Source organism: Kwoniella newhampshirensis, chromosome 6 (genome assembly GCF_039105145.1).
Source record: "Kwoniella newhampshirensis strain CBS 13917 chromosome 6, whole genome shotgun sequence".
NCBI classification, from domain to species: domain Eukaryota; kingdom Fungi; phylum Basidiomycota; class Tremellomycetes; order Tremellales; family Cryptococcaceae; genus Kwoniella; species Kwoniella newhampshirensis.
In genome coordinates, this window is record NC_089960.1 from 983669 (window position 1) to 1001846 (window position 18178).

General features: G+C 50.7%; 7 protein-coding genes across 7 annotated transcripts; 4 read left to right on the forward strand and 3 right to left on the reverse strand.

The window, feature by feature from the left end:
• Nucleotides 1-829: 829 nt before the first annotated feature.
• IAR55_003527 (uncharacterized protein) lies at nt 830-1743 on the forward strand (the record flags this gene model as incomplete). Its single annotated transcript, XM_066946634.1, has 4 exons — nt 830-1107; nt 1235-1351; nt 1520-1553; nt 1624-1743. 4 exons carry the CDS (start codon nt 830-832, stop codon nt 1741-1743), a joined length of 549 nt encoding a protein of 182 aa, XP_066803026.1.
• An 872-nt stretch (nt 1744-2615) lies between these two features.
• On the forward strand, nt 2616-4683 carry IAR55_003528 (uncharacterized protein; the record flags this gene model as incomplete). The annotated part of the gene is made up of 5 exons (XM_066946635.1): nt 2616-3098; nt 3187-3209; nt 3331-3394; nt 3599-4576; nt 4645-4683. 5 exons carry the CDS (start codon nt 2616-2618, stop codon nt 4681-4683), a joined length of 1587 nt encoding a protein of 528 aa, XP_066803027.1.
• Nucleotides 4684-5046: 363 nt separating this feature from the next.
• On the reverse strand, nt 5047-6308 carry IAR55_003529 (uncharacterized protein; the record flags this gene model as incomplete). The annotated part of the gene is made up of 6 exons (XM_066946636.1): nt 5047-5237; nt 5301-5390; nt 5455-5550; nt 5625-5876; nt 5935-6082; nt 6165-6308. The coding sequence occupies 6 exons, from the start codon at nt 6306-6308 to the stop codon at nt 5047-5049; spliced, it is 921 nt and encodes a 306-aa protein (XP_066803028.1).
• Nucleotides 6309-6798: 490 nt separating this feature from the next.
• On the forward strand, nt 6799-9519 carry IAR55_003530 (uncharacterized protein; the record flags this gene model as incomplete). Its single annotated transcript, XM_066946637.1, has 11 exons — nt 6799-7600; nt 7655-7672; nt 7730-7803; nt 7865-8194; nt 8246-8395; nt 8458-8556; nt 8606-8698; nt 8753-8781; nt 8830-8917; nt 8971-9402; nt 9460-9519. 11 exons carry the CDS (start codon nt 6799-6801, stop codon nt 9517-9519), a joined length of 2175 nt encoding a protein of 724 aa, XP_066803029.1.
• A 1629-nt stretch (nt 9520-11148) lies between these two features.
• On the forward strand, nt 11149-12329 carry IAR55_003531 (uncharacterized protein; the record flags this gene model as incomplete). The annotated part of the gene is made up of 4 exons (XM_066946638.1): nt 11149-11352; nt 11508-11588; nt 11661-11676; nt 11848-12329. The coding sequence occupies 4 exons, from the start codon at nt 11149-11151 to the stop codon at nt 12327-12329; spliced, it is 783 nt and encodes a 260-aa protein (XP_066803030.1).
• Nucleotides 12330-12795: 466 nt separating this feature from the next.
• Nucleotides 12796-15667, reverse strand: IAR55_003532 (uncharacterized protein; the record flags this gene model as incomplete). Its single annotated transcript, XM_066946639.1, has 5 exons — nt 12796-13508; nt 13570-13736; nt 13790-14063; nt 14156-14927; nt 15077-15667. The coding sequence occupies 5 exons, from the start codon at nt 15665-15667 to the stop codon at nt 12796-12798; spliced, it is 2517 nt and encodes an 838-aa protein (XP_066803031.1).
• Nucleotides 15668-16116: 449 nt separating this feature from the next.
• IAR55_003533 (uncharacterized protein) lies at nt 16117-17887 on the reverse strand (the record flags this gene model as incomplete). The annotated part of the gene is made up of 8 exons (XM_066946640.1): nt 16117-16157; nt 16222-16403; nt 16462-16557; nt 16622-16872; nt 16935-17052; nt 17109-17246; nt 17326-17596; nt 17818-17887. The coding sequence occupies 8 exons, from the start codon at nt 17885-17887 to the stop codon at nt 16117-16119; spliced, it is 1167 nt and encodes a 388-aa protein (XP_066803032.1).
• Between the last annotated feature and the right edge of the window lie 291 nt (nt 17888-18178).

Sequence of the window (18178 nt, forward strand, 5' to 3'; positions counted from 1 at the left end):
ATCATCTCAGTATGAGCTCTCCTCAACCTCATACGTCGTGATCTTCCGCGGGTGAAACCACACTCCACTCCACGGAAAGGCGAAAAAGGGGGGTCTTCGACTGAAGGTATTCTGCGTAAAATACGCTCCCTCGATCCGAGGTCTTCGGTCCTCGCTCGCTTGACTCACTTCTTGTCGTAGACAAAGGACCAAGGCGGACTTCTGGTCGTTACAACCCCCTGCGAGCTTGTACAGCATCCCTCTCGCATGACATTGTTCGAGAGCCGAGATGAGTTCGGAGCATGCTGCGGACGGGTGACGACGATGGCGGTCATAAGCAGGCAGCGAAGAGTGAATGTGTCGATTTGGTCCGTCGTTCGTTGAGAGTCATGGTGATAGTGGTTGTTCGACGAGAATGGTTTGGACAGAAGAGATACATTGTCCGATTGTATGATAAGGAGAAAGAGTGATTCGGGATAACGAGACGAGACGAGACGAGACGACAGCACAATAGCACTATACATCAGTGTCGATTCCGTCCCAGCGGTCTACGAGCCAGAACTCACCCAGTTGTCGTTCAGGAGCACCTAGGGGAGCGTGCATGTTGTTTGTCAAGTGTTCGTAGGTAATTCACGAATGAGGGATGTATGATAGGAAGACGGACTTGGACGTTGGGTGGCAAAGAAAAGTCTGAAAGTGGTGTGTATGTATTTACGATAACTTCCGAGCGAGCGAGCGATTGACAGACTCCACTTTTGACTTTCGTCAATCTATCACTGCAACTCACCTGAGAAATTCCATCAATTTGCTATCGACTGTCACATCGAGAGAAGCACCATATCGTCTCATCATGACAACAGTCTTCCGTCCTGCCCTGCTCCGCTCTGTCCAAGCATTATCACGCACATCTTCACCCCTCGCTTCCTCATCGACCAAACAGCTTCTTCGACCGACTTCTCGTCCAGTCCTATCAGCCTGTAGGAGTGGACGGATAGATACCGAGCGACTCGTCATCAGCAGCAGACGGTGGAACTCTTCTTCTGTATCGCCGGAAAGTGCAAGGATAGAAGCTCCTGAGGAAGGGAAGGTTGCGAGACCTCAGAAGATAGCGCAGATTGAACCGAGATTGTGAGTCTGGTTCTGTCTCTCTCTGTGTGATATCTAGAGCTTCAAGACCTTGCGGAGCTCATACATGAAAGGTGGGGCATAAGTCAACTTTATCCAAGCTGACGTATTCTCTTCCCCCCCTTCGTAGACAGATGACGTTCACATGTACGGCTGATGGATGTGGACATCGATCCACACACGAGTTCTCGAAGAGGGCTTATACGAAAGGATTGGTCTTGGTACAATGTCCAGAGTGCAAGAACAGGTGAGCTGCCATTCCTCGCTGGGCAATTTAGGATGGTATGATCCAAGACGAATGGGCGGGACAGAGAGCGATAGAGCCAGGACCGAAGAAGCGGGCGGGGTGTGATTCCCTTGCCAATACTGTCCACCCACGAGCCTCAGATCCTTGCTGATATACTCATCTTCTTAGACACTTGATAGCAGATCACATAGGATGGTTCAAAGTGAGCACACTCTTTGTCTTCCGGTAGGGACAAGAGCAAGCGCTGATCCGTTGATCGCTATCGATCATAGGAAAGTCTCGAAGGTGGAAAACTCAAGACTGTCGAAGATCTCCTAGCGGCCAAAGGGGAGAAAATCAGGAAAGGGAGAGTGAACTTTGATGGTGATATTGAATATGAGGGGGATGATTGAGGTTCGAGGTTCAAGGACATCCTTGCATGGTCTCGAGATATGGACGACATGCCACCTAGCGAAGACTATCGATCAATCCTCCCTGTCTATCGCAATGCTATGACGTTTCTCCTCAGAGCTGTCTCTTCTCACCTAAAAGTCAAGATTAGAATGAAGGCGTTGCCAACCAACGTACACAATTACCGCCTGAAACGCGTTTCAAGACGGTCTTCTGCCCGAATGTCGTTAGTTACTTCCCATCTGCTCGACGCTCCTCCAATCTCGCTCTGAAGACGGCACAATCGTGCACGATCCAGGGAACCCCTCACCTCACTCGTATTGCCTTCCTTTAGCTCTTCCACCCTGTCTCCCACTTGCTTACCCACCAATGGGGGACAAAACCCACAACCTACCTTTCATTCCCCTCCTTTCGTCTCTCCACCCTGGGCTACTGCCACTTCTAGACTGATGTGACTGTACATGGACAACCTTTGAGGTCGTGACCCCTTCCAACCCCTCTGGAAACCATTCACATCCAACTCCCTATCCCTCCAGCCGCAGTCATACGAAGAGCAAGATACAGACGTATATAGGCCAGAGTCTCACGCAGGCCGCCGGTATGTCGTTCCCCACCTTCGACTCGCTGGGTGATACCTTGCCCAAACGAAAACGAAAACGAAAGGACAATTTCGCCTCGTCACGCTGCTAGATGCGGTAGATGGAAGGCTGTCTACATAACTCACTGCATTTCTCATAGATCACGACGATACGAAACCAACCCAAAATAACTGACCCAAAAGAGTCACTGCTACTGTTAAAATCTTCCTGCTTGTTTGCCTCTGATTTGCGAGTGCGAGTGCGGATGATTTGATCATCTCTCATCTGTTCAGTCAATGAGATTCAGCCAATCCCACTCATCATCACTATTGAAACCTGTTCTATCCCCAATCTCACAACTGACCAAAGCGAAACCAAAAACGAGCACGAGCACGAGCACGAGCACGATTGTCCAAGAGAGAGACAAAGATCAACAACTGCTAGAAGACGGATTGGCCATCTGTTTGTTTGGTTACACTCTGCAGGCCCGGGCGCAAAATCAAGCACAAGGCTTGACCCAGGAAGAAGTGGACAAAAAGGCTATTACTAGTGCTACGAACGAGGCAGAGGACGAGAAGGAGAACGATCAAGACAACGATCGAGAGACGAAGAAACAAAAGCTTGACACGAGCGGTGAAAACGATCACGAAAACAGAAAACAAGCACAGGATCAAGTAAAGGCTGTATACTCTGGTCCACCATTGAGAAGAAAAGAATCAATTGACGATATGTACGATATGGCTTATGGAGAAGAAGTGAGACAGCAAGCTGTCATGGCGGTGAGTGTCATCAAGCGCACGGGGCGATTGGGTCAATATGCTAGATGATCCGGGCTGATCTGAGTACGGTTCTTGCGTGGATTTGCAGGAAGTTCTACCTGACGCAGATATGTGAGTGCAATAGTTGTGAATTGACACCATGTTTCGACATCGTCATTAGGCGTGATCATCTGAGACGATTGCAGGCAGACGGCTGTGGCATCGTGCTGACGTTATCCGAATTGTGGTGCAGGTGGCGGAAATGGGAGAAGACAGAAGCGCCACTTCGTCAAGGTCGTGGATGGTATCCCACTCTGGTGAGTGGGGCCGGGGCTGAATAGATCGCATGCGTGTACTCACCCAGATCATATCTATCACGTCAATCGCTTATCTATCTTACCTGCTATCTTGCGTGCCGTCGCCCTACTTTGACCGTCTTTACTCGTGCTTTCGTCCTCCCATGTCGCCGCAAATTGTATTCGATGAATGACCGGATGAACGCTCAACCGCCCCCCACACAGGACCGCCACTTCCTCGAACTCCTCGTGATCTCCGAGATACACTGTCTCTCTCACCCGCTCGCCACGTCGCCCAACCCCACTCAAGCCGACCGAATACATCGTCATGCCTCACGGGTACGACGGGTGGCATGTGAACGGATAGGAACGGAGAGACTGAACGCGTATTGCGATCGGGTCAAAGAGGCTTTTGAGGCGTATATGATGGGTGGATGGCAACATCATCTCCCGACACTGACTCAACAACAACAACAACAGCAGCAGCAGCAGCAGGAAGAGGATGGGGAGGTGGAGATTGGGATATTGGTGGGACTGGGGGACGAAGTGGAGATTGAGCATGATGAGGGCTTAATCTCTCACTCGACACGTGACGATATGAACGTAGCAACCATGTTGAAAGGGAAAGATGTGAGTGACGAAGAAGAAGAAGAAGACAAGGTCAGGGGAAGAACACTGGAAAGAGGTCCAGGAAGCAGACAACGATCGGAGAAATTCCCAAGTCCGAATTCACCATCGCAAGTTCATCAATCGGAAGACGATATCGATACATTCGGTCACGGTCGTGCCGGTCTATCGACTATCTCGTCCGCTTTCGCTTCTGGTTCTGGTGGATCTGATATGGACACTGGTGAAGACGATATCAACGAATTGAAAGATGTCCAGTTGGTTGAGCCCGAACTGGGACCATCGTTCTCCTCGTCGCAACGTCTACAAGGGGTGAATGATGGTGATGGTGATGATGACGACGATGATGTCGTTGTCGTTCTTGAGGGGCAAAGTTCGGTCGAAGCCAGCTACGGTTCCTCATCCTCGAGTGTGAGTGTGGACACGATCGGTACCGACAGAGAAGATAATCGTCCTGGCTATCATGACGCGGAGCTTGATGTGGAGATGAGCGATGATACGGTCACTTATTCGACGTTGGTGAGGAGCGATGATCAAAAAGATAATGTGAAAAATCACAAGATACATACAAGCACCGTGAGTCCATTCGAGGTCGGACATGTACTTCTACGTACTAATGATTGACTGGTGGCTCCCGTCTGCAGCAGATCGGACCTAGTTACCCCGTTGAAGAGATTCTGTAACCAAAGATCGTGTCAGGAGGAGCTTACAGCATGTGAGCCCATACAGTCACCGGAGATCATAACCGTGGATATGGTTTCACGACATGAAGGACGGAGGGAAAGGTGGCGATGCAGCGTGAGGGAGACACGGGAGTCAGCTGTGTGTACTTGATACAGAATTGCAGATGCGATTTGTACACACGTCCAAGCCAAATATGTGCAGCGCTCGCTCGTACAGTGCTTCGACATTGCTGTCCAATCATAGATCACACTGCACTCGCCACTTTCGGTATAGATACAACCCGTGCATCACAGTCGTCTTTTCAACCAGCTGCAATAATCCCAAATTATACAGACACGTCCGAGACTCGCACCTGCATTTCCCTACTTCCCCAGTGTCAACCCTTCCAAAGCTGACCCATCCGTCACTGTACTTGGACGCGCGGGTGTGGATGCCGACAACGTTCTGCTGCCCAAAGCGGGCGTTCTCAGTCCAAGACCTGGACCAGACAGATCGTCAAATTTGGTAGACGGGTTGGGTGGATTGGGTATGAGTGCTCGGAAAGCCTTTCGAACTGCAGAAGGATCTCATCAGCCTCGGCACAAACACGGACGACACATGGTGCGCTTGCACATACCTCGTTTGATGAACGCGAAAAGATCTCGGTCGCTGTTGAGCTGACGGACGAGCTCTGGTAGAGTTGGGAATGGTGGATCGCAATTAGGCACTGCCAAAACAACGAAATAATCAGTCTCATGTGCATCCCTTAAAAAGGATCTCACTGAGCTTACCCGAGTAATCCTGTTTGGACACATCGACCAGAATGCAGAATTCCTTGTTAGGGTCCGTTGGATCAATCAATGTGAATCGCATGAGAAGGACGTCCTCTGTGACATGAGGATGGTAGTCAGTACACTGAGTGTCTACAGTCTAAAGACAGCGGGAAGAAAATATCACACACCCTTGATCCCTTCGACCTTCCATCCCATAGCTTCTTCCAACTCGTTCAATTCCCACCCATCCCTATCTCTCATCTCGTTCAATACCCTCCCTTGTCTCTCTTTCTCTGTCTGTTCAGTCCTGACCTCCTTTCTCAGCGCTTGCAGCTCTGATTCGAGGGAAGCTGATTGTTCTTTCGTCTTTGCGAGATTTGATTGAAGATGAGAGAGCGATGAGGTCAGGTCGGCGAGAGTGTGTCGTTCAAAGTCAAGAGCTGAAAAACGGGTATCAGCAAGTGCTTGCCTGTGATATTCCATACAGTGCTTACTCACTCGCTAACATGTCCCCTTCCCTCTCTCGCTCATGTTGTATTCTCCTCTCCATCTCTTCCGTCTCCGCTTTCAGATCTCGGACAGCAGCAACATGGTCGGTCGCTCGAGCTGCTATCTCTGTCTTGGCAGCCAGAGTATATGCGTCGATCTAGGAAGCGCGAGCGAGCTCTATCAGCTTGGTGTCTCATCCGAGTGTAAGAGTCTCGAAGAAGCTGACGATGATCACATACCGCATTGAGGAAAGCTTCGACATGTCGCTGGAATGGCTCCCATTGTAAATCCAATGACGGTGTAGCAGACTTTGATGTGCTTGCATCGAGGATGACATGCAGCGACACGGGTCTAGGAGGAGCGAGGTAAGCTGTAGGCGGCATATTGTGTGAGCGGTCACTGCTCTGTTGTATGTTGAGTTGGAGACAGAGATCAAGAAGTAATCAGAGACAAAGTTAGATGAATTAGCAAGTAGTCAGTCGCGTGTTTGGTTCCCTTTTCCCGTTTGTTGATGCGCGTTTGAGGAGGCGCGGGACTGTGGCGATATGATGATTGATTATCACAGGTTCGAGTTTATTGTATTTTATCCCATTTTGGGATCCACCACCTTTGATTAGACGGAACCAAATAACCCATGGCACTGTCGAAACAAGACAGTCGCGTGAGTGGCGGTGGTAGATAATCATCCAACTTTAAAAATGACGGGGGGAAGAAACACAACAACAACCTCGCTCTAAACCACCATCTCGGTCAAGGACCACAACTCATCGCCCCACAACCGATATCCCATACCTCTATCAGCCTTGCTCGTCTTCCCTTCCCACCGAACACATATCTTTCACCAGAGTACGCGTCGCTTCGACTCCTTGCAAGATGTTTTCACGCGTCTTGAAATCAACAAACCAACAACAAGCCCCTTCACCTCAACCTCCTCAGACACCTACCAAATCGTCATCTCGCACTTCCCACGTCAAGTCACAATCCACCTCGGCTCAACCTTCTCCTTCCAAGATCCCTGTCCCATCGACCCCTACCTCTCGATCTTCTTTCGTTCACGGCAGCAAGGAGAACCAACCTGCACCATCGACAAATGGATCTCACGCCACCACCGGGATACCTCAGCCTGCTTCGTCTTCATCGCACAACCAGTCAGAGCGATCCAACTACCTCTCATTCCTGTTCTCTCAAAGTCAACAGGGAGCACCCACCACACCTGTCAAGGTGAACAAGGCTGCTCCAGCTCCTGTTGCTCCTCATCCAGGTTACGCACATCACGGTCAAGCGGTCCAAGCTCAACGAGATGAGAAACCACTCCCTACACCTGATCAAGCCCAACGAAGCGCTTACGTGCCAGAATCGGACGATATTCACATGCAGACCATGAAGAATACAGTCAACCCGGCCATGCTCAAGCAGCTCGCCAATATCCATGCGTCTGCCCCCGGCCCTGCACCAACACAGGTCCCGGCTCCAAACCAGGCTCTCAAGGTTCCTCAGGGTGCTGTGAACCCTTACGCGATCCAGAGGAGTAGTAACGCATACACATCCGAGGATGTCCATATGAAAACGCAGAAAATGGAGACGAGAGTGGAGAAGGAGAGAGGTCTACAATTGTGGGAGAGAGAGCTCTTGGAGAACCCTGACGTGAGAAGAAAGGCTACCGTTGCCCAAATCTGTGAGAGAACTCCAGATTTCCATATAGAATAAAGCTGACCTCCACACCATACAGACTTTCTGGACTACTACTGTGAGTGGAGTGGTCGATCAAGTAGTATTTCGTTGCTAACAGGGTACGACTTGCCAGTTGATCTGCTTGGCTACCTTGCTAACCGAAAAAAGCGTCTCGAGACCTTCAAAGCTGACACTACCGAACGTCGCGTAAGTTTGCATGCTTGATACAATACAACGACTATCGTAGACTGTGTCTGATCTGTAACAGGTTACTGGGCCCGAGTACACCAAAGAACTCTCTTCTTACAACGGTCGAGAGCGAGTCCTTTTGCGGAAGCGTCGAACCAAGCTTCGAGTTAATCAATTCCGCATCATCGCGCAAGTCGGCCAAGGTGGCTACGGCTCAGTGTACCTCGCTCGTAAAGCCGACACCAACGAAGTCTGCGCTCTCAAGAAGATGCGAAAGGGTACTCTGGCTAAGATGGATGAAGTCAAACACGTCCTTGTCGAGAGAGACATTTTGACGGCGGTTAAGACGCCTTGGTTGGTCAGACTCCTATATGCTTTCCAGGACACGGAACACGTTTATCTGGCTATGGTAAGTCCAGTTGAACCAGACGGAGACTTGCCGTCATTGACAATCGAACAGGAATACGTGCCCGGTGGAGACTTCCGAACTCTGCTCAACAACTCCGGTGTCCTCAAGGAGGAGCATGCCAGATTTTATGCAGCAGAAATGTTTGCTGGTGTTAACGAGCTGCATAAGCTCGGTTACATCCATCGTGACTTGAAGCCAGAGGTGAGTGGCCGTATGCACCAAAAAGGGTCAATCGTACTTGCTTACACGCCTGACGTTCACAGAATTTCTTGGTCGATGGCACTGGTCACGTCAAACTTACCGACTTCGGTCTCGCTACGGGTGCGCTCAACCCCCAGAAAATTGAGGAAATGAAGCAGAAGGTGTGTAGCACGGGTGCAACGAGGAAAAGAAGCTGACCGCTCCACAAAGCTCGATCAAGTCAAGGATGAGAATCTGGTGTTCAGGAGTACTCTTGAGAGAAGGACGATCTACAGGAGTATCAGGATGACCGAACCTCGCTATGTGAGTCGGCTCTGTCGGTTCTCAAGGAGTCGCTGACATCTTCCCCGTTGCTAGGCCGACTCAGTTGTTGGATCTCCGGACTAGTGAGTTTGGATCTGCTGATCCGATAATGTGCTGATCCCCCTCCACAGCATGCCTCCAGAGGTCCTTCGAGGGAAGACTTACACCTACTCTGCAGACTATTGGTCTCTTGGATGTATTCTTTTTGAGTTCCTCTGTGTAAGTGGCGTATGACTGTCGAGAGGTCAAGGGCTAATCTTGCTGTTTATCAGGGATTCCCTCCATTCTCTGGATCCACCCCGGAAGAGACTTGGGCAAACTTGAAGAATTGGGCCCGAGTACTTCGTCGACCTGTCTACGATCGACCTGAAGATCTCATTTTCAACCTTTCTGACGTTGCGTGGGACGCTGTCACTCGACTCATTGCCAATCCTAGGGATCGAATCGCCACTCTACAAGATTGTCAGGCACTCCCGTTCTTTGCACCACTGCCCTTTGGTAGCTTGAGACAGATCGAAGCACCTTTCGTTCCTGTTCTCGATGGAGAGACGGACGTCGGCTACTTTGACAGCTTCGAGAGTGCCGAGGACATGGCCAAGTATGCCGAAGTCTTCAAGAAGCAGAGGGATGTTGAGGCAGTCGAGGAGAAGGGCATCGGAAACAGGAACAACTGGGTTGGATTCACTTTCGGAAGAAATGCCAACGTACGTGGACATGGGCCGCTGGGGTTGATTATTAGTAGAGCTGACGGATCGTTATAGGTCGCGATGGCTCCTCGAGGCATCAAGCCCGAAGGTGAGGCTCTGCAGACGATCTTCTAGGTGCCGCAAAGTCATAGTTGTCATTGTCACCTTCTTCGGTACCAGCTATTATAGGAGCACTTGACCCCATTCGTGCCACCCGTATCTCTGGACCACACTCGTTACCATAGATCTTTCTTCTTCACGTGTCCATTCCCGTCGTTTCGTTCATCGGATATCGGTAGCCTCTTTTGCGCTGCAAGTATGCACATGTTTGTACATGATGAAGCCTTCGGCGCCCGTATCGTCAGTCAGTGCTCACTTCCAGTCAGTCGACTCCGCGTCAGCAGGCATATCTGTGGGGACCTGCACCTTGTTCCTTTGACGAATCCTCACGTCACCCTGATTGTCCAAACAGTCGCTTGTGATCGGCGTGCATGACTGGACTCTTATAGTATGCTTTCTCGCCAAGTGGTTTGACCACCCTGAGACTCAAGCACAGAGGTCTGGGCACTGATCAGCCGAGAAATCCAGCATCGAGTGATCAAAACTTACCGTTGTCAGCCAGCCAAACACCATAAGCGCCAAGTACTCGATAGTGATCGACAAAGCTCCCATCACACGGAAACTGTTGCCTTTTAATTCGTGATTTCCTTCTTTAACGTTGAAGTACTCCCCTGAATCAAGCAGGATTCTTGGGACACGGTAAACATGCCGGAACAGAGCGATTGGTGGAGCGTAGCTGGGCCTAACGGCCCAATGGTATCAACAGCAACGCCTGGAGGGGGGGCGAAAACTCGCCTCTGGCCCCAAAGACCTTCTACGGCCGTAATCATGATCAACAAGATCATGCAATCCCCTCCCACTGTTGTCTCATGATCAGCTCCGTATCTGCCGTCGAATGGAGATTCTGCTGTACTGACGCAACCACCCAAAGCGAGCATCCGACATCGGCCTGGCGATCGGAATGTGCTTTTGTTGCGAATCAAGTTAGTGGGCTGCAAACCGAGACCAGCGGTCGAAGCCTGTGTCTTTGATGGATCTGGGGCAGGACGAGGAGGCGATGGAGGAGGGCTGGTAGGGTGAGATATCACCCTAATATCAAGAGGCTGAGTATGAACGCGTCAGTGATGTGCGTGCTCGGATGGATCTTACAGCGTACAATCTCAACGCTGTACGGAAGTACGGGCGTCGAATGCCAAAGCGTTTTGTCTAAGTTCGGGTCGGACATGGAGAACATGATTGTAGTCTCTTAGCAGCGTTCAGAGCCTGATTCCGTTAGGGATAATGTGAGAGAAATACAGGAGCAAAGCCTGCCAACGATATTTCAGACAGGCGTATACATGGTACAGCATACATATGATTCTGCCACTGCAGAGGTGTGGGTGGGGCACCAGTTCGGACTCAGGGAGTATCAAGCTTAAGTTTCTGAAATATCTGGTAATGGGTTCTGGCAGACTTTGTAATGATTGTTACCTTCTGGGTCCCACGCCGTGCTATTCAGGGTGAGTTTTGGATTAGTAACCTATATAGTATTCCGATGAAACCTAGTTCCACGTAATGCTCCGTAACATCGTCACATGTTCGTCCGCCTGGTCGTCATCTTGACACCATTCGAGTCCTTGTACTCTCATACGCTTTCTTCCTGAGACGTGCTTCTGCATCCAATAGCTGTCATTCCTCAACAGTCTCACTGACAAGCGAATCATCATGTCCGACGCGGACCAAATCATGCAGGCCCCCGGGATACGCGAGACGGGAGGTCGTTTCGTCCGAGATTCCGTCACTCCTCCCTTCGACCTGTCCGAGACCATTCACGTCCACGCCACTCCTTACTCCTATCTGAGACTGCCCATTGGCTCTGCTGGAGATTCGATCTTCTACACGCATTTCAACGCTCGGACCGGTGTCACGGTGAATTGAGGCCAGATCAATCCTGGGCGTTCCATGTATGACTGACGTGATCCGTTTGGGATGTATCTCATTCGGTCTGTTAGCTCTCGAGAACTGAGATATGCCGAGCGTACGTTCTGAGCGTCAACGGAGAACTGTCTTACCGATCTCTCCAGGCGAGGATCGTCCGTCGTCACAGGGAGGGTGACGACACGTTCTTGGACAGACCTGACCAGATCCGAGGTGTGAGGCAAAAGGTGAGCAAGCCAATTCTCATAAGAAGAGGCGAAGGCTGAAGGATTTTAATGGCTGGCTCCTCGTCCTCATAGTGGGGTTCTTGTTTCGGTACGTTTCTCGTTTTTTTTTGTCCTGGTATACTGCTACGCGATAGTTCCAGTCGTGAGATAGCACGTCGACGACACGTCATATCCAAACGACAGGATCTCTTTCTCCTCTTGACGGCGTCCTCAAGATAGCCCAGTTCCGAAGATGAAAGGGCTGACGAATCTTGCGCAGTGGAAATGACAGTCGCATTGTTCATACTCAACGCTCACGAGCGACTTTCATTTGTGATCGAAGACTGGCAACCTATCAAAGGCATTTTATGCTTCGATGACCAGGCCTTGTATCATCCTGAATTGTCGTACGACATCTCTCCGAACAGCATGACAGCCCATTTCATTCATGCTGCGGCACTCGTTCTCGACATGCATAACGCTGGATATGGTGAAGAATATGTCCAACTGTCTTCCGTTCTGGATCTTCATCCACAATTTCTGCACGTGGAGCTCGCCTTACCGTTCTGCGTCTCCACCGACGCTTCAACACAGTCGGGATTTGAGACGCTGTCAGATGGTACTCAAGATGATGAGGGAAACTCGGGTGGTATTGCTGAGGTCGTGGGGACAAAGTCTTACTCCGACAAGATCGGGCTTTGGATTGAAAAGACATTCTCAATCGCAGGTATCCACCGACGCAGAGGGGAATGGAACAGTTGATCGAGGAACTGATGTTCACGGACATGCGAACGGGAATTCAGATGGGAATGGACAGGAACGAGGCAAAAGTGGCACTCCCGCTTCTGGCTCGAGCAACAAGGTCGCAGTGGATTCAGTTCCGAAGAATATACAAGTGAGTATCGGTGAAGGGGTGATGTGGGCAGAGCGAGACTCCTTTCACCTTTGCATAAATTGCCTGACGACTTCGTAGACAGTGCGAAAGCTCATTTCGGGAAAAGGATTACCAAAAAGGTTCCCACAACTGTTTGGTAACCGCCCAGGCGTTCACAAGAGGTCGAAGAGCTCAGAAAACAATGAAGCTGGTGGCTCTCGGAGTATCAGTTTATCGTTGCAACGTCACCATTCGAATTAAGCATCAACCAGTGGCGCAACTATCAATGCAATGTTTACATACTGGTACAACAACGTAACGTATCATACGGCCTACTTTCTGCTACTGAGAAACTCACACCCCGGCCAAAGCCCTTCTCCACCCTTCTCCCTCATTCATCAACACTCTCCCGACCTCTCCCACCTCCATCCCCAATGCCACTTTCCTCTCGTCCGTCCCTTTATATCCTTCCATCGAGCTTACCAACGCATGAGAACTTGTCAAGCTACTCAACACCAACGCCAACTCCGAGTTCGACAACAACACGTCTCCCTGAGTGCCCGGATGGCCTGCCGGATCAAACAACAGCGATCTTGTCAGAGCATCATGGTCCGATCTGACGTTCCTCCAAGCTATCTCTGGTATTCCTTCTCTTCTGACACATCGTACTAACGCCGCTAACATCATTTTTTGTTGGATCGAACACCCTCCAATGAACTTGGCGACAGGCGAAGATGACATGGCTTGAAGAACGGCATGCATCTCCTTTGCGGTCACCGGATGTGGCTCGCCGGGTCTGTTGCCTGCAGGAGTCAGTCCACTGGGAGCAACAGGAACGGGTCTGTTCTTGTTCTCGAGGGCGACTTCAACCGCTCTTCTACAAGCATCGAGGACTCGTCGAGCATCACCGTTCGTCCCTGCCATTTTCACAGCGGCAAGAGCGATAGCATCGGGAAGCAGGACTTTGGGGTCGGTAGATGGCGTGAGAGGGTGTGGGATCAGGCGCGATTGAACGATCGAGATGAGCGAGGCACGGTCGTATGGTTGGAAGAGAATCGTTTGCAGACCTGTTGGAGTGAGGAGAAGAAGTGAGTGAAACATATGAAGGCCAACCCGGGCAGCACTTACCGATTCGTGACTTGATCTTCGCAGCGAGGTGTTGAGGCAAGTCCATCCTGTTCGCTACTGCAATGACGAACAGCTGCGAATCTCGCATCGTGGGCCAATTGAAGAAGTTGTACACGACGTCTTGCTTTGCCGTGAGCAATTGGTCAAGCTCATCCATAAGCACGACACTGAATGGAGTGTCAGCTTCGTCCCAGGGGCTCAGAGATTCGGGCACGCTCACAAGGTGTGTCCCCTCGGTCCTCTGACGCCTCCGCCTACCTTCCTCCCAAAGTGCCCTTCAAGACCTCGCAATGCCGTCTTCGCACTGGCACCTTTCGCACCGCTGATAGCTTCCCACAAGACGGTATAAGCATGCTGTGGACTCGGGATCTTGAGACCGTTGATCTCAACATAAGAGAAGGGAGGAAGTTCGCCATCTTCGGCTTTTCTTTTGAGCTCTTTGACGACAGCGTGGACCGTTGCCGTTTTGCCCGTCCCGGGTACACCCGCAATGTCTGCAGAGTACAAACAGAAATCAGTGCCGAAGCATGACTCGAAAAGATAGCTGAACATATCTGAGGTGAGATCGGGAAGGTGAAACACTTACAGAGACAACCCCCACCACCACTCTCCACCCCTTCCTCAACCTTACTCAGCACGTCCACAAATTCTTCTTCTCGGCACGGAAGACTCTCTGGTGTCGCACCAACATGTAGAAGCCTTAGAGCACGTTCATAGGGATCTATTGGAAGTTGTTCGGGAGCAAGAATAGATGATGGGAGATTTGACGTTGAAGATTTCGGATGGGGCAATCGTTTTCCTTTAGGTGCTGGTCGACCCTTGACGGGCCTCGATTTGCTCTTGGCGATGAGAAGATCGAGTTTCGCTCTCTTACTTTGAACTTTGGAAGCTGCTTTTCGACCGGCTGTGGTAGTTGGTCGTTTTCGTTTGGAAGCAGGTTCGAATGTTTCCTCGTCATCCAAGTCCATTGCTAATTCGTCTTCGCTCCCTTCTCCAGCTTCCACTTCTGCCTCGCTGCCTTCTTCCCCATCTCCATCATCACTGGCCTCTACCTCGCTGTCGACGACTTCGGTAGGTCCCTTGACTTTCCAACCATGGCCTTTCTTGCCGCCTTCTCTCCAATCGTCAATATCGACTCTCCAGGCTTTACCGCCTTTGGCGAATTTGTCGAAAGCACGATGACACCAGTATACACCTTGACGGATATATGACCATCCCTTGACTTTGGATTTGGTTTCGGGGAATTGGGATCGATAGAAAGCTTTTGAGTAGATGGGAATGGTCCGGAGGAGGAAATGAACGGGTATGTGCGAGGTGACAGGACGTGAGAGAGCGGAGGCGGCGAGGAGGACTTCGTTCTGTGGACAAGTGGGCAGAAATCAGTACGACAGTAATACAATGACGAGGCGACCCGGGATGTACGAGACTGCCAAATGCAAGCAGCGACAGGCGTCAGGGTGGAAGGTGTGAAAGAGACTGGACAGCAGAACGTTGAGCTTCAACTCACCTCGTCCACCTGTACATTCTTCATTATCCCCGGTAGATCCTGTTTTCTGAACGCCCAATGGATTTCCGCCATCATCTTCGGACCCTTGTCTTCGTTCTCCTCTTCCTCCTCTTCTCCATAGTTCCCCTCTGCTCCCTCTTCTTCATCGTGATCCTCATCTTCCGGTTCTTCCCATAAACCAATCAAGACGCCCACACCTTCATCGCCCCCTTCTACAGCTACCAGCACACCGTCTCCCACCGTGAATCGACTCTCTTCATCGCCCTTCCCAGCTCGGACGATCTTCTTGCCCAAGCCTGGGACTGGCGTTTGTTTCAGTGGAGTCGATCCTGTTCGAGATATGATCCTCGTGAATGAATTGTACCTCGTTTCCGAACTGGATCCAGCAATACCACCACTGGCACTAGTACCAGCGGTGGCGTTTCGGGCAGGCGAGAAGGTTGAGCTCGAGCTTGAGGCGGGGAGGATCGGAGCCGAGGTCCATGCGTATGTGGTGTTGGGTTGATGCGCTCGGGCATGGGACGAGGAGTGAGGTGTAGGTGTGAATATGGTTCCTCGAGTGGAACGACGAGGTGTGGAAGGAGCTACCATCGTGAGGTGAATCAACACCAGTCCAGCAAGATCTCGAATATCTCAGGACCTGCAAGCAGTCACTTGCTGCTGCTGCGGCGGCGGACCACTCAGACGGAGACAAAGTCGAAAAAGGATCGAACAACAGATGATATTAGAACACTGAAATTGAACAAATCTGGATATCTCGTTCATGAAACGTCGCGCGCGTCGAGCAATCTTCACGTCTTTCCGATGACAAGACTCACACCCCTATTGACACGATGCAAGCACTCAAGAGTATAGCTATCAAACATCTCGAACTCCAGGTGACCCTCACATTCAACAAACGGTAGATCTTTCGCATTCAGGGTATATCTAAGTAAGAGTAAAATGGCTGGCATATGGCATGTCCACAAAGAGGTATCATCGGACAAGCGTAAAGGCATAACATTGTGACGTTGAAAGAGCGTGAAAGATAACGTGAACACCTAGAGGGTCCCGTCACGAGCGTGACCGACATTCTGTGCCGCTGAGAACGTGAATAAGATCAGCTACAGCCCTGCTTGCTTGACGATGGGTCAAGATCCACTCACCCAACCTCGCTTCGAGTACCTTGAGACTATCCTCCTTGGCCAAGAGCTCCTGTCTCTTAACCTGAATCTCACGTTGCACCTTGAATTCGATTTCACGGAGTTTCTCTTCTTCTCGGCGGAGCTGTTCTTCCTTGAGTCGGACGGATTGGTTCGCCATGTCTTCCGGAAGGATAGAAGAGTCGCTGTGTGCAAGTTCATTAATTTGGAGACTCACCATGTCACAATAGGAAGAGGGCTCACGGGTCACCACCACCAACTGAACGAGAGAGTTTCTCCGTTCGATAATTCTCGTACAAGAAGTCATGCGTGATCTCCTTCAGATCCGTCAGGTGAGACCTGAAGTGATTGAAGCGGTTCAGCTTCTGGCGCATATGAAAAAGCCGACAGCTGCAACACTCACATAAGTAAGGCGCTCCTCAGTCTCGAGAAGTCCGAATGATCAGGATTGTCAACCTCCACGACACCCCAAGGGTATCTTCTGCCTCGAACCGGCTGGCCATTGATCATTATCTCCTCTTCGGAACCGATGATGGCGAAGGGGAGGAGAGCACGAAGGGCAGAGTTGTCCGCAATAGTCTCCTCGTCATCTTCCTCCGCGTCGTAAGGGAAGTTGTATACAGGAATACCATAATACTCGATATCCTCCATAATCTGGGTAGCCACTCGTTAGCGACCTTCCCTCACCACAATCACCTGGTTTTACAGATACTCACGCGTTTCTTGAAAGCCCTCAATTCGGTAGGGGTAAGCGAGTCCGCCTTTCCAATGACAGGAATCACATTGACCCGAGGAGACAAACGACGCATAAGCTCGATGTCTATTTCACGCAATCTGTGTTCCCCAAATCAGTGAGGTCTGTAATATAAAGCTTGAATGATTCCACTCACGCGTGACCAGTAGGAGGAATGAAATAGAGCAAAGCGTGGACTCGATTGTCTCTGAAACGAGGGTTACGTTTGATTCTCGACTCTTCTGCGAGAATGTCATCGTATTGACGTTCAAGATAGGTCGAGATCTCTTGGAAGCTACAATGTCGCAGATCAACCAGAAAACTCATTCCCTCGCAATAGTGAGTCTTGGTTACAGAGAGGATATGATACTCACCAATACTCGTTGTCAACACCATCTCCAAATCCAGGTGTGTCCACAACAGTCAAAGCGATCCTCACGCCATCCTCCTCCAGCTCAACGTTCACGGGCTTGATTCGTACAGGCACTTCCACGTTAGACTGCGCGGCAGCCTCCTTCACGAGGGTCATATTGAGAGCTGAATGGGGGTTGGTTGGATCACTGAGCAGGGTAGCATTGCTATGTTCGAGAAGCACGGACTCGACAAGTGTGTTGACGAACGTTGTACGGCCTGTGCCGGAGGCGCCTGTCATGGAGCAAAGTCAACAAGTGTCCGTATGAGTGCTGAGTTGTGATATTCGAGCGACAAGGCTAGCAGTATTGGGTCGGCGAAGGTGATAAGGGAGGACTCTGGGTATAAAGGGATGATCTTTTTCCCTCGCCCGCCAATTGAACATGGAGGTCCGAGCATTGAACCCAGCCACCCTTATACGCCTCATGATGTGTATCTCAGAAAAAATCACTTACCGACCACCATGATGGTGAGCTGAACGCCCTTTTTGGCCTGCTTTCGACCCCTTGAAGCTCTCGAAGCCATGGTGAAAGAAAGGGGGGGGGGGGATGGTTGATTGAGACTATAGGAAGAGACACACGAGTAGGCTGTGCGGGGTTGAACGAGATGATGCGGGGTAAAGACGTGTTGAGGAGTTGCCCAGCAGGTGTTGAGTGTTTCGCGATGGGTGAGAGAGGAGGCAGTCCCGTGCTGGCAGCTATGAGTGAACGACAGCGAATGTCCGAGATGTCGGCAAGAAGGAGGATGAGAGTGAGTGTACAAAGTTGATTAGAATCAATTCATGTCTCTTTTGATCCCCCACTTTTTGACTTTGAA